Below are 15823 nucleotides of genomic sequence, written 5' to 3' on the forward strand. Positions count from 1 at the left end.
ATGAGCTCTCTGAACCCTTCTCCATTAACAATGGCGTGAAGCAAGGCTGTGTTCTTGCACCAACCCTCTTTTCAATCTTCTTCAGCACGATGCTGAACCAAGCCATGAAAGACCTCAACAATGAAGACGCTGTTTACATCCGGTACCGCACGGATGGCAGTCTCTTCAATCTGAGGCGCCTGCAAGCTCACACCAAGACACAAGAGAAACTTGTCCGTGAACTACTCTTTGCAGACGATGCCGCTTTAGTTGCCCATTCAGAGCCAGCTCTTCAGCGCTTGACGTCCTGTTTTGCGGAAGCTGCCAAAATGTTCGGCCTGGAAGTCAGCCTGAAGAAAACGGAGGTCCTCCATCAGCCAGCTCCCCACCATGACTACCAGCCCCCCCACATCTCCATCGGGCACACAAAACTCAAAACGGTCAACCAGTTTACCTATCTCGGCTGCACCATTTCATCAGATGCAAGGATCGACAATGAGATAGACAACAGACTCGCCAAGGCAAATAGCGCCTTTGGAAGACTACACAAAAGAGTCTGGAAAAACAACCAACTGAAAAACCTCACAAAGATAAGCGTATACAGAGCCGTTGTCATACCCACACTCCTGTTCGGCTCCGAATCATGGGTCCTCTACCGGCACCACCTACGGCTCCCTCCTGTATGCTGACTCTTTTTATACAACTTACTATGTGGCATCAGCAAATTTGTAGATGGTGTTGTTGTTAAATTGTTAGATGCCTAACAAGTTTTAAGAGGTTACAGAGGTATGTGGAATAGAACATGAAGGGAAATAAGGAGCTGCACTCTTGAGATCCTCATAAAAGACAGAGTAATAAAAGTTTCACCAAATGCAAAAACATGAAGATTTTCACTTTCAATAGGGACAAATGGTTGTTTCAATAAATAGCAGTAGATGTTCAAAGGTAATTTTCCCTCACTCAACAATTTATTTTTCAAAAAGCATAATGATTTTATGGTATTTTTTTTAGTGTATTTAATTAAACGTAATGGAGCAAACCGGTCTTGTGATTTTCCTCCTGGTTAACAAAAGGAATTGAGGTGGTATGCATTCATGGGCGAAATGTCAGTGAAATTGATAAAGACTGTAAGGGATCATAAACAAATGATTAATGTTGATAGGGCTGAATGATGATTGAAGAAAGTGATCAATATTGTAAATTCATGGAACAATTTGAGAGGAGATGTGATAACAAGATTATGTGATGCAAACTCGTTTCACACAGTGCTAGATTACTTTAAACGACCCCAAACACAAACAATTTTAAATTGTTCAAAAGCAGGGCCATCAAAATATAAAAGAAATGGTGAACAAAATATATGACCAAACAAGTTATTTTTTTTTTTGTAATGTAATGGGGTTTCTTTAAGTATCTCCAATGAGTAGTCATTTTAAAATCTCAGTGGATTTAAATTGCTTTCTCCCTTTTGTTCAGTTTTTATACTGTTGTTACCACTGGATTTAAATAACTTAGAAACAGAAATTGAGAACTGAAGTAATCAATATATTCTAACATGTAAACAATGCAACTAATAACATTCTATCATCTTTTTATTAACTGTAAATTGTTGGTTTTAACCATCATGTAGCTATAGAATCGTGCCTTTTTCCCTTTCTGGAAATACATCTTTAAAATACATTTTAATGGCAGCATTATTCTGATAAATTATTTCTATATTTCACATTTATTTTCTGTGATTGTCTGTTTAACTGGTGTTTTCTTCCCATGCTATATAGTCCCACTCCTGAGATTGTTGAAAGCTTGAAGCAAGATCATGATGTACCAAATAAAACACAGAAGGTTAGATTGTTTCATTTTTCTTGAACTTCTAATAGCAGTTTGTTTCAGATGTATCTGTTACATCAAGAGCTTAATGGGGAGGGCTTGAATGTTCTTTTAAAATTGCTTCAAAACTTCATGTCAATTTATATCACAGAATATTGCCAGTCAGAATATCTATTTCAGTTAAGAACTGAAATTCAAAATTGGTATTGTAAAAATTGAGTCAGGGTTCCAGTTTAAAAATGATTGTATTGTGCTCTCTTGCTCTTCAGTCCCACACTGAAGCACCGAATGAGTTAAAAGTGAAAAACTTGGAAGTGCTTTTAATTGTTTCATCCCGACTTCAATGAGAAATTATCATTAAAATTACATATTTTTTGCCCTTCAAGAAGGTGGTTTTAAAAAGGGAATTAATAAAACTGGAGGGTGTAGTCCAAATAAAATGACAGAATCTTAACATTGGTGTGTCTCAGGCAACATCTATGGAATGAAAAACAGTGAACATTTCAAATCAAATACAGAACAAGGAAAGAGAGAAAGCACTTTAATCTAAAGTCAAATCTTGGGGAAGAGGTGGATGGGAAAAGGAATATCTCTGATATGTCAGACCAGGATTACCATAGTGTTAATCTGAAGCCATCTATTTGCTATATTAATGAGGGGAGGGAGAGAGATCAAAATGTAAAGGAGAAATTGATAAATAACAGCTGGGAAATGCAGGCTAGAGCTGTGCCAAATGCCCAAAAATGTTATTCAGCAGTTATCAGGCCTTTGAATCTCCAGTTACCACTCTACCTATAAACTACCCCAATACCACCAAAAGGTCTTTCACACCGCTGAAACATCACTTTTTCCTTACACAAACTGCAACTGTGAAATATTTATTTATCTCTCATTTGGTTATTTTATCTATTTTTCTAAGTTGCACTTGTGGTAATTTAAATTTTTACTATTTTAGTTAGTCTATCTTGTGTAACTATATAGCAAGTATTACATTGTTCTTGTATTATATGATGATAAAACACATTCAGATTAATTGTTGAAATATGGGGGATAATTGGTGGAGATGGAATAGAAAGGAAGAATTACTTTGAAATGCTGAATATGACTGCAGCTGGAATCGTATTGAGGGCTGTGAAAATTGCAAGGGAAAGTCCATTGCAAGGGAGGCTGGTAGGGAGGAAGATGAGCACCAGTGGGTCTCTACTTTTTCTCTGATGAAGAGGTGGGCATGGGCAGAGGTGCTTGAAATAGAGATATGTTCAAGGGTTTGGTATGGTAAAGGATAAAGGAAGAATCATTGCAAGAAATGACCTGTTATTGTTATCAATTCCATCCTCCCATACCCATCTTCCTTCAGGCCTAGAGATCAGCTACACACCTGAGAGTCTAGTGTCCCAGAGGTGGTAAAAAGCAACTGACATCTAATTCCTCACCTATGACTTTGGAAATCTTTGTAGGAAGGCACATTTCCCTTCTCACTCTTTCACCCTTGTGGTTTCATTCCAGTTCTTGCTTCCTTCACTAACTTCCTTAAAGGGTCTCTTTTCAATGTTTACTTCATTATGACCCCAATCTGTTTCCCGACCACCAGTTGCAATGCATTTATTTTTCATCCTGTGCAAAGATATAGCATATAAGTATGATGAAAAAGCAGCATTATTTGAATAGGAGACCCTCATTTATTAAAAAGAATTTTCCAATAGCTACAGATTCAGTCTATGATTTCCAGAGGACACAGAAACAACTATGGTAGAACTATGGTTCATTTCAGATCCCACACCAGATATTCTACATATTCCAGGGAACACAAAAACAACTATGGTAGAACTATGGTTCATTTCAGACCTCACACCAGATATTCTACATATTCCAGGGGACACAGAAACAATTATGGTAGAACTATGGTTCATTTCAGGCCCCACACCAGACATTCTACATATTCCAGGGGACACAGAAACAACTATGATAAAAGTCTATAGAATTTGCTAGGCCTTTTTCTTAGTTATATATTTATTGGAGTAATCAATCCACATGGTGATTATGCTCAATTCAACATACCTATTTATTTTATGATGGGGCATTACCTTCTTTGAAAACTCCTGATGACAAAGAAAACTCGCAATATGTCTTTTTAACTGTAAGGATTACCTTTGGTAAAATTTTCATGAAAATATGGCTGAAGAAAATAAAATGCCCACTTATTCTAAGTATCAGTCCATTCTATCAATTATATTTTTAATATTTCCCACAAAAATAGAAGCAGGATTCAGCTATTCATCTCCTTGGGCAAGGTCCACCATTCATCAAAATCATGGCTGATCATCCACTTCAGTATCTTGTTCTTACCTACTCCCCTTATTGCCTTGATCCAGATGATCATTAGATACAGGATCAGAAATAGGCCATTCAGACAATTCAATCTGCCTCCCCATTCAATCATTAACTGATCCATTTTCCCATTCATCCCACTGCCTGGATGTGTACCCCTACCCCCACCCCCTGCAATTAATTCATAATCAGGTGGAGAGCTTCAGTTTTTAAAAAAAATCCCAAGTTTGAAACTTGTCCACTAAACTTCTGCATTATGCTGCTTTTTTCAATTGCCTGCTCAAAAACCAACTCTTGGGATTCTCCCTTCAGCCACCAGTTTTAATTCTTATTTTTCACTTTGTAGCTCGTTTAGGATTATTTATTTTTTTCAAGGTCTATGGAAGTCCAACTTGTTATTTGAAAAAGGTATTATTTTCAAATTTACATTTATATGAATGTTTTAAATGATATGGCAACTCCAAAGTAATTGATTCATTTTCATGCAAATCAGGAAGAAACTGGTGAAATACCCAAGGATGGAGATGAGACACACTTTACTGAACTTCCTGTCTTACCACAATTAATTGAAGATGGTATAGGGGATAAACAAACAATGATGGTAAATGACAACATTATTGTATGACTTTTAACATTTTTTTATTTGGTAATTTCCTTAAGTACTTCATAAATGTTAAGATAAGAAAACATTTTTTTAATCTTCACACAGCTCAGTACTGAATACAATATTGTACATGCTAATTTTATGCATGTATCTGTTAATTGATTGTGCTTTGTACAAATCAGGAAGCAGTAAATGAAGATGTGACTACAGATGAAGATTGGACACCTATTTCAGAACCTTCTAGATCAATAACTATCGATGAGACTGATTCAAGAGATAAACAAACAAATATGGTAAGGGGTGGCATGTGTGCTCTCTGTTGATTGTAAGTGGCAAAATATTAAATTATTATAATCTCCATTGCCTCTTTGGCCTCCTGGCCCTTTCCATTCCAAACATGCAAGACTGCAAGGTCTGAACACAAAATATGTCTTTCCCACCTCTCCTTGCCAAACTACCACAGATGCATCCTGACCTGCTGAGTGGTGGTGGTGGGAAATGGGTGGGTGGAGGTGTGAGAGCAGGGGAAGAGGGAAGGATGGGAGATAGAACCAAAGAGGAGATGGGGGTGAGAATTGGTGAGGGCTATGAGGTGTGTTTGGGAAGTGGGACAAAAAAGTGGAGGGGTGTGGAGAAGAACAGAATGGGTATGGAAGAAGGGATGATTTACCTGAAATTAGAAAATTCTATTTTCATACTCGGCAGAATATCAGTTGTTTCTTAAATTTGCGTTGGGCTTCATTAGGACAATGGAAAAGGCTCAGGACTGACAGATAGGTCTGGGAAGGAGAGTTCAAGTTGCATTCAAATGGGAGCGCAGGATGGCCATTACGAACAGAGTGTAAATGCATTTGGTCTCACTGATGCAGAGGAGGCTACATTGGGAGTACTAAATGCAGTAAGTGCAGATAGATGAGGTTTGTGTGAATCTTTGCATCATGTGGATGGGCTGTTTGGGATCCTGGGTGGTGATGTGAAAGAAGGAGTAAGACCATGTGCTATACTTCCTGTGGCTGAAGAGGAAAATTCTGGGGTGTAACGGAGAATTGGGTGGGGAGGGTTGAGAGGACAAGGGAATGGCGGAGAGGGCAATCCCTACAGAAAGCAGAAAGGAGTGGAGAAATGCAGATATATGTGGTAGTTGCAGCTGGCAGAGAATGATGTGTTGAATGGGAGACTGGTGGGGCGAAAGGCGAGGACAAGAAACGCCTTATATTTGTTCTGGATGGAGGGAGTAGGGGTAAAAATGGAACTCCATTAGATAGAGCAAATGCTTTATTGACCACATTAAAAGGGAACCTGCGTTGTTTGAAAAAAACATTTCAGCCGCTCCGTAATGGTTATATGGTTATGTCCTAGAATGGAAAGTCTTATCTTGAGAGCAAATGCAACAAAGGCAATGAAGCTAGAAGTAAGGGATGGCATTATTACAGGAGACCGAGTAGTCAGGGATCTTCTGGTTGTTTTGGTCCAGATTCTAGCATCTGCAATTTTTTGTGTTCTCCATTGAAGTATAAATTACCCAACAAGAAATCTCTCTGTGGATGAGAATTTCAATTTTGCAGTGCCATTCAAGTGCCACATTTCATGTTAAAAGGGAGGAGGAGTTGGTTACTACATTTTTAATGCTCTGATTCAGGTATTCAATTTTCACTATTGATACTTAGGCTTTTGTATCTTCTCTAATTCATTCATGAGACAGTGGAGGGTAGCTGGTAATTTTAATGAATAGTGATAATTTGTAAGTACTGAAGGCAGTTGTTCTTGTAGTTATTTTCTCTACAGATGCAGCAAGACTTCCACAATGAAACATAAAGAGAGGAGTTGATCCAATGCTACAATGTTTAAAGTGGTACCAATTAAAATGTGTTCCAAGGGGCATTATATCATTGTTTTTTTTTATTTTGCATATAGCCATTCTTAATTTATGTTTATGATAAGTGAAATTTAAAATTTAAATTTTAATATTTCACCCCACGAGTCCATGCCACCCAATTTACACCCAATACATTTCGAGTGGTGGGAGAAAACCGGAGCCCTCGCGAGAAACCCATGCAGACACAGGGAGAACGTACAAACTCCTTACGGACAGTGCAGGATTTGAACCCTAGACCCGATCACTGGCACTGTAAAGGCGTTGCATTAACCGCTACGCCAACTGTGCCACCCCAAAAGTTTTGATGTTGTTTCAGATAACATTCTGTTGGTGACTAAAGTTGATTAAACCCACCATATTAATTGGGAAAATGGATTATGTTTTAGATTATTGTTGATCTTTCAGTATTATAATGCTGTAGGCAATAAGTACAGTCAGTTACCACATAATTTTAACTAATAATTATTGTGAATTATGTTTATTTTGTAGTTTTGAACTGTGTAACCTTACTTGCAGATGGCGCTAGATGAAGTTGGATTAGGGGATATCAAAACCTTGTCAAAGAATGAAAAATCAGAGGATGAGCCAATTGATAGACTGCAGCTGAGTATTAGCGAGCACCATTCTTTAACACTAAGCAGCACATCAGAGCCTGTTCGTCAAGACATACCAATCTTAGGTAAATTCCTCAAAGTTAGCAATGTAGTTGGAGCGAAAAAATATTGTTGAATGTTGGGTTACAACACCTATTCCTACTGCTTATATTTATATACTGCCATTATTCTATCAACAGTTTAAGTGAACAAAGTTTGACTCTGAGCCACAGAGATAATAAGGTAGATAACCAAAAGCTTCATCAAATGCTGATTTTAAAGTGGCATCTTGGAGCAAAGAGAAATAGAAAGGTTGGGAGGCACTTTTATGCATGAGAGCTTCGGCAGATTAAGGCATGACTGACAATTTCAATTAAATAGTGAGAAGAAGATTTAAAAAAAAAACCAGAATGATATCATTGTGTTGTAGAAGGCTGCAGGAAATTACAGATACAGGGAGAAGTGAGACCCAACGGAAATATGAAGGTAAGGGTAAGGATTTTAAAGTCATGGAGATGCTTAACTAGAAGCCACGAGTAGATTGATTTAGATAGTTGTTATTAATTTTCCACAGCCAAAAATTACTCTTAACACCCGTCCCCCAGTTCAATAGGTCAGTGTATTCCTCCCAAACACTCCCTTTGGATATGTTTCAATTTTAAGTTAAATATTCTACCTCTTTAGGGCCTTAAACCTACATCACTGATAAAGGTCAATGTAGGTTTGTGATTTGTAGTCAAATTTGGAAGTAAACCATAGTATCGGGAAAAATAAACATCTTGCGAACCAATTTATCATCTGTGATTCCTAATTATAGCATTTTTTTAAAAAAGTCCATCTCTTAGAATTAGACTATTTTCCAGTTAAGTTATTGGATGAGATTTTTAACATTTTTCAGGAATATAAGACCAGAGCCTGGAGTTTTCTGCTTCTGCACTAGCTAATCTGCAACTATAAAGTACAATAAAATTGTTAGGGAAAAGAAAATACGGGTCAAGTACCCTCTTTAGCTTCTCTTTCTCTTACTGTAAGGGACACTGGACAATACTAAAGGTGACTTTTTTTCTGCCTTGCTGTAGCCTAAAGGAAATTGCAAGTAATACAGTAAAACCACTGGTATTTGGCAGCTATGGGGATTGATAATGCTGGATAAGTGAATTTTCCGGTTGCTTGAGATTGTGTGTTGGTGAACTAAAGGCAAGGCATGTCAATTTTAAACGTCAGTGTTTTTTACCTATTTCTGCGATTTAATTTTTTTTTTTGCTGGTTGCTTGAGGCTGCCAGTTGCTTGAATTCCAAATGACGGGTGTTTTATTTGTGTTACATTTTCTATTTTATTACACAACTATTAAAGAATCTTTAAATCTTGCTAAGAAAATTTCTGTTTGAATCTCTTTGTTTATATGGTTTATATGACTTATTTACTTTACAAATTATAGGCCATTGCTTTAAAGAAATAAAACACCCTTTTGCAAAAGGATTGTAGATAACATATTTATGACCATTAAGTAAAGCATATTTTTAACATTTTTCGATGAGTGACGAGTTACAGCCCCAAACGGCCCCTATTGCCTTTCATGGATACTGCTTGACCTGCTGAGTTCTCCCAGCATTTTGTCTGTTGGAAGAGAGAACTACATATTTTTTAACATAAAATTTGAGCAGTATGATTTTGTTTGTTCCATTGTTTTCTTTCTTTCAAGGGTACTGAACATAATTTTATCTGTTTTGCCAAGGCTTTCAACTAGAATGTCCGAAAAGTCCCTCTATAGTAAATGAGTCAAATGTTGAAGAAGAATCAGATACAAGTGAAGAACAGACAGAACTGATTGTGCTTGACCCAGATCATGTAAGAAAATGTTTTGCATTGGATGACATTTTTGCATCAGAGCTTTACCAACTACACCAGGATGCTTTGATAGTGAAAATAATATGTGAACACCTGCAATTTTCTTCGTTATGTTTTATTTAGAAGGTTATAGTGGGGCATGTGGCAAATTAAACATTGGAGGAGCAAAGTGGCACTCTTTGGATTTAAATCGACACTACCTGCTCTGGAAGTTTCAGACTATTTCATTGTGTAATGAAAATGACTGTTCTGACCTTACTACAATTTCAAAATCCAGACCATTTTCTAATGTCTAGAACATTTATATGTAATTGATTCCTGATCTAAAACACTTAATTAATCCTAAAATCTCTGGTAACTCAACATTCATTTGATGCATTTATTGCAGGGTTTGTACATTCCTAAGAATTCAGTTGTACTTTCTAACCTTTTATACTCTCATTTACTGATTGATATTATCATTTTGTTCTCTCTTCTACAAAGTCTAGACATAACCTTGGTTCCCTCAAAATGAAATCATGAAATCTTTCACAAAAGGGTCTTGAGTATTGTATGTTGGTTGAAATTAAGCCAATTGACAGCTGTGGAAAACACACCTTTCACCTGCATATGGCATGATTCATCGCAGATTTTTGCATTTGTTTTACAATCAAAATGTAGCAGGGGTGGGGGTAGATAAATTGGATGTCGCGGACTCGTGAGCTGAAATGGCCTGTTACCATGCTATATTTCTTTTTTTTAAAAAAAGCATGGAAATCAGAGGTTGAATGTCAATGCATCTGACTTTCTGCTCTTGCACACTGTTGCAATCACTGGGATACTACTTGAATGCCTCAAATGCTCAGCTTTACCCCAAGGCTGATAGAAATATGAATAAAGTTGATGTCCCTGCGGAAGAAGTGTTGTCATAAAATTCCACTTCATGGGTACAGGCTCTTAAGCCTACTTCATTCATGCAAACTAATGTGCATAGCTGAACTGTCCTATTTATTCTGCAATTGACCCAGATCCTTCTAATCTCTCCTGTCTATGTACCTGTCCAGATGTTTTTCGAACATTACATTTGTAGCCACCTCTACACCTTCCTCTGGCAACTGATTCTATATACCTACCACCCTCTGTATATAAAACGTGGCACTCAGGCCCCCTTTTAATTTTTCCCCTCATTTTATGGCCAATGGCCTCCAGTTTTACATTCCATTACTCTGGGACAAAGACTGTAACTTTGGTCCTCAGGAACTCGTGATTTTATAACCCTCTAAGGTAACTTTTCAACCTCCTTCATTACAGAGAAAACTGTTCTAACCAATCAAGTCTCTCCATTCCCAGTATCATCCTTGCAAATCTTTTCTCTCTCACTTAATCACACCCTTCTTGTAGCATTGTGGTCAGAACTGCACACAAAACGTCAATTGCAGTCTCACCAACGTCTTGCACAGCTGAACATGATTCCCAGCTCTTTGCTGATTGCAAGCCTTCTTCGTCACTCTATCTCACTGTATCTTGTAACATTTCTTCACTATTATAATATATATTCATGTTTCAACCTGTTTATTAAATAAATGTAATATTTAATTTAAATTTACTTTTTAAAATATTTATCGAATTTATATGAATTGTTTCTAAATGTCTCTGGTTATCAGAGCATTTAAAAACCTTTCAAAAGTTCTCAGTGGAGATATCCTGTAAGGATATTTTGGACAGGTGATTTTAGCAGGCACTGTAGGCAATGAATCCAGGGAAGGCACAAGTACTTTCTAACCTTGCCAATATATGGTGTAACAAGAGGAGAAATTTTCTGGTTTACTTTCACCAGAAATTGAATGTTTAATTACATTTATTTATTACAAATGTATACGTGCTTATAATTCAGTTATTAATAATCAATTACTCTATGTACAATTCAGTAAAGTCTACTTACATTTTGATTCTGTTAAGAAAGCACCTTTGTTTTCCCACATGAACAGATAGCATTTATCAGTACTTGATAAACTTTTACAAACACAATTTTAATGAAATGAACATGTAATTAATGGTAAATAAATGCCTTTTTTAATGACATAGCCTCTAATGAAGCGTTTCCAGGAAGCCCTGAAGAACCATCTTTCAAAGCAGCTGGACAAGTTAACTCTGGAGATAGGGGAATTGGTGAGTTATAATAGCCCAATACCAAATAAAATGTAAATTATAGCTGTCCAACATGAATATTTTCCTATGGCAGTAATAACCATCTTGTTTGCTCTGTATTATTCCTTGATTACAGATGGTGTTATATACATTGCTAATCTGTACTTTTAGTGAATAATGACCCTAGGTGATTTAAATTTGCCATTTGCAAGATGTACACGAATGGATGCCTGGAGTCCAAGCGTGATTGGCAAGTGATGTGACTTCTGAATAAGTTTCAGACAGGGAGGACACGTTACCACCCATAATACACACATTCCAGACAGGCAGGGAGGCCACGTTTCATCCACACACAACAATGTAGCAAAGATAAAGGTACCTAACCTCCCCTACCTGCCATTTCCACCCTCTGATCTCCTCAACCCTCCACCACCTCAACCCTCTACTTCCCCAACCTTCTATTCCCCCCCTATTTTTTTTCTCCCAACCTCTCCATTCAGAGTTATCTCCTCTCCTATCACCTCAGCTTTTTTTTCTTGTGCCCTCCCACTCCTATCCCCATTACTTTTTGCCTGTGACATTGTGCTCCTCTTCTTCCCCTCCCCTCTCCTTCCATTTTATTCAGGCACCTGCCTGCTTTTAGCTCTTACTTTGAGGAAGGGCTCAGGCCTAAAATGCTGGTTATCTATTTATTTATTTAAATGTAGACATACAGTACAGTTATAGGCTATTTCGCCCCATGAGTCTGTGCTTCCCAATTTACCTACACCTCCGGTATGTTTTTGAATGGTGGGAGGAAACTGGAGCCCCTGGAGAAAACCCACATAGACGAGGGAAGAACGTACAAACTCATTACAGACAGTGTGGGATTTGAACCCCGGGCTGGGTCCGATCGCTGGCGCTGTAAAGGCGTTGCGCTAACTGCTAGGCCAACATGTATCTTCTTCTTTACTATATAAAGAATGCTGCATGACTTGCTGGGTTTCTCCTGGGATCTTTATGAAGAATTCATCCAGAAAGTAAAACTCCAGTAACCCAGCTGCCAATAGGCCCATAGTGAATTCATCATCACCACAGCCTCTTCAAAACATTATTAGAAGTGACTGCAGAATTGACATTATTTTATAAATGAAATCGTGTCTTATTACATGTGAAAGTCAACAAATAATGCATGTATATTTTCTAAATGAGTGCCTTCCATGTTCATTTGACATGCACATAGAATGGTTGGTGGGAGGCTGTTGGCCTTCACTGAGGCGAGTATAAATGACTTTCTTGGATGTACTCATTCAGCTCAGAGTGTAAAAGCCACAGCTGTGTATCACGTCATCTTCATTCAAGTAGCAACTATTGAGTTGCCTGGCCAATGCAACAAAGCACCAGAGGTGCAGAAAGGTGAACATTCTCTTCTGAGAAGGGTCAGCATGTTCATGCTTCACAAAGCTATTACTGTTTTCCAGGAACAACTCCTTAGCAACTCTATTTGCCCATTAAACAGATTATTAATTTGATGTTATACTCTGCAAATGTCTTTGCATTTTGTAATCTACAACCATGATGCTGCAGTCTTAAAGGAAAGTTTGCAGATGCTGTGATTGAATGAAACTCAGCAGGTCATGCAGCATCTAGAGCAGTGGTTCCCATCCTTTTACATTCCACTCACATACCACTTTAAGTATTCCCTATGCCATAAGTGTTCTGTGATTAGTAAGTGATTGCTTAAGGTGGTATGTGGGTGGAAAGAAAAAGTTTGAAAACCACTGTTTTAATCATTCCAAATTGATTCGTTATGTGCACAGTTTCATAACTCCAAAGGAAATCAGCCAATGACAATTTTTCTCAAGCAAAATATTTCAGAAATAATTGGGTGTAGAGCAGTGATTATCAACCTTCCCTTCCTACTCACATACCATCTTAAGCAATCATTTACTAATCACAGAACACTTATGGCATAGGGAATACTTAAAGTGGTATGTGAGTGGAAAGTAAGAGGTTGGGAACCACTGATCTAGAGGAAGTAAAGGGTAACTAACATTTTGGGCCTGAACACCAAAAGGTGAATAAGCAAAAAGCAGGCAGGTGTCTAAATAAAAAGGTGAGGGGAAGAGGAGAGGATGAAGGAAGGGCAAGGGGAGGAGTACAGACTAACAGGTAAGAGGTCATAGGTGATTAGGGTGGGAGGATAGATGAAAGAAAAGCTGAGAAGGGAAGAGGGTAGCTCTCTGAATGGGAAGGGAATTGGGTGGGGAGGTAGAGAAAAGGAGACAGAGGGGTGGAAGAGAGAGACTCAGGGGAAGGGTTTAATGGAAACTGAAGAGGTTGATGTTAATGGTGTTTGGTTGGACAATGCCCAGATGAAATATTGGGTGTTGTTCCTCCAATTTGCAGGTGGCCTTCATTTGGCAATGCATGATACCATGAATAGACTTGTTGATGTGGGAATGGAGTGTGGAATTGAAATAGTTAACCATTGGGAGGTCCCTTTTGCTGCAACGGTCAGTGTAAGGGTGCTCGAGGAAACAATCTCCTAGTCTGCATTCAGTCTCTCCGAAGAAGAGAAGGCCACAACAAAAGCATTGGATGCAGCAGATGACCCCTGCAGATACACGGATGAAGTGTTGCTTCACTTGGAAGGATTGTTTAGGGCTCTGAATGATTGTGAGAGAGAATGTGTGAGCGCAAGTGTAGTATTTCTTGTTGTCACAGGGGTAGGCTACCTTGTGGGCGATTAGTGGAAAGAGATGAGTGAAGAGTCTTGGATAGACCAGTCTCTGCAAAAAGTGGAGAGGGGAATAAATTGTAGGTGCTGGTGGGGTGGTAGGTGAGGATGTGAAGGCTGTCCTTGTTTCATCTTTGGGCAAAGGGACCCAGGGCAATGTGCAGAAAATAGAGGAGATACGGGTAAGGGCTGAGTTACTGCAGTCTGAGCTCTTTTCCTTCCTGACTGAAGTTCCATTGCAAAGAAAACTGTACTCAAGAAAAGATACATATACAAAAGTGAGAAATGTTAAATAAGAAGAAATTACAAACAAACTGTGCAATACAGAAAATAAATATTCAATAATAAAGTGCAAAGTAGAAATCCTTAAATGAGTCTCTGATTGAGTTTGTTGTTGAGGAGTCTGATGGTGGAGGGGGAGCAGCTGTTTCTGAACCTAGTGGTGCAAGTGTTGTGGCACCTCGACGTCTTTTCTGATGGCAGCAACGAAAACAGAGCGTGTCCTAGGTGATGTGGATCCTTGATGATGGCTGCTGCTGCTCACTGACAGCAATTCGGGTTGAGTTTTGCCTGTGATGTAATGGACTACCTTTTGCAGGGCTTTCTGCTCAGAGGTATGCAGCCAATCTGCACACTTCCCACTCTTCATCTGTAGACTTTTGTCAAACTTCTGAGAAAGCCGAGGCACTGATGTGCTTTCTTCATGATGACGTTCATGTGTTGGATCCAGGAAAGATCTTCCGAAATAGTGACTCACAGGAATTTTAATTTACTTACCCTCTCCACCTCTGATCTCCCAATGATTACTGGATTGTACATCTCAGATTTTCCCATCCTAATGACCGCAAACAGGTCCTTGATTTTGGTGACAAGTTTTCAGTCTCCCTCCTGTCTGCTGATTTATTGCTCCTTTTTGTACAACCCACAGCACTTTTGGAGATGGTGTTATTGTCGTACCGAGTCACATAGTCATAGGGATAAAGGTGAGTAGAGCAGGGGGCTAAGAACACAGTCCTGTGGTGCAGTACTGATGGAGATTTTGGAGGAGATGTTCTTATCAATCCTCACTGATTGTGGTCTGTGGGTGAGGAAATCCAGGATCCAGTTACACAGTGGGATATTGAGGTCTATGTCTTGGAGTTTTGGAGTTTGTTGATCAATTTGTAGGGGATGATGGTATTGAGTTCTGAACTATAATTGATAAAGAGCATCCTGATGCATGCGTCTTTGCTGTCCAGAAGTTCCAGGACTTTGTGTAGAGCCAATGAGAAGGCATCTGCTGTGGACCCATTGCTGTGGTAGGCAAATTAGAATGGATCCATGTCGCTGCTCAGACAGCAGTTAATAAGCTTCAATACCAGCCTCTCAAAACACTTCATCACCGTGAATGTGAGGGCCACTGGTCAGTAGTCATTGGGGCAGGTTTCCACACTCTTCTTGAGCACAGGTACGATTGACGCCTGTTTGAAACAGGTGGGAACCATGCCCTGGCATGTTGAAGATATCATGGGTGTGAGTGGAATTAGCTACTTCTTCGAGATAGGAAGAATGGCAATGTTTATGCAAAGTTTGGTGCTAATTTATTTACTGGAATCCACAATCATCACCAGTAATTTGAGTTTTCTGTCAAATTTCCAATTGCATTTAGCATTTTAATTTGACACATACACGCACCCATTTGCTGTCTTCAGCAGCCTATCCTGTCAAAATGTTCATTTGAATCTCCTGCTGCAGATATTGTATGTGACCTTGTTCTCCTGTTAGGTCCCTTTGGAAGGTCCATGTGGTCTGTGTCTCACCATTAGCACCTTCTTGATGGCTATCCTAAGAATTATGTGCAATTTCAATATCTGAGGTGATGGCTTCATGATTGGTTACTCTTCCTCTACGGTCAGGCTGGTTTGCACTTTTTAGATAGTGA

At 38.7% G+C, this 15823-nt stretch overlaps 1 protein-coding gene across 2 annotated transcripts in view; it reads left to right on the forward strand.

Annotated features, from left to right (window-relative positions):
- ccdc40 (coiled-coil domain 40 molecular ruler complex subunit) overlaps positions 1 to 15823 on the forward strand; it is an 89553-nt gene that overhangs the window by 32374 nt on the left and 41356 nt on the right. For both annotated transcript variants that reach the window (XM_069930080.1, XM_069930079.1), the window contains exons 2-7: positions 1758 to 1821; positions 4628 to 4735; positions 4921 to 5031; positions 7131 to 7293; positions 8944 to 9056; positions 11121 to 11204. In XM_069930080.1, the coding sequence (XP_069786181.1) occupies positions 1758 to 1821; positions 4628 to 4735; positions 4921 to 5031; positions 7131 to 7293; positions 8944 to 9056; positions 11121 to 11204 (643 nt within the window). The remainder of the gene's footprint in view (positions 1 to 1757; positions 1822 to 4627; positions 4736 to 4920; positions 5032 to 7130; positions 7294 to 8943; positions 9057 to 11120; positions 11205 to 15823) is intronic.

Source organism: Narcine bancroftii, chromosome 3 (assembly GCF_036971445.1).
Source record: "Narcine bancroftii isolate sNarBan1 chromosome 3, sNarBan1.hap1, whole genome shotgun sequence".
Taxonomy (NCBI): domain Eukaryota; kingdom Metazoa; phylum Chordata; class Chondrichthyes; order Torpediniformes; family Narcinidae; genus Narcine; species Narcine bancroftii.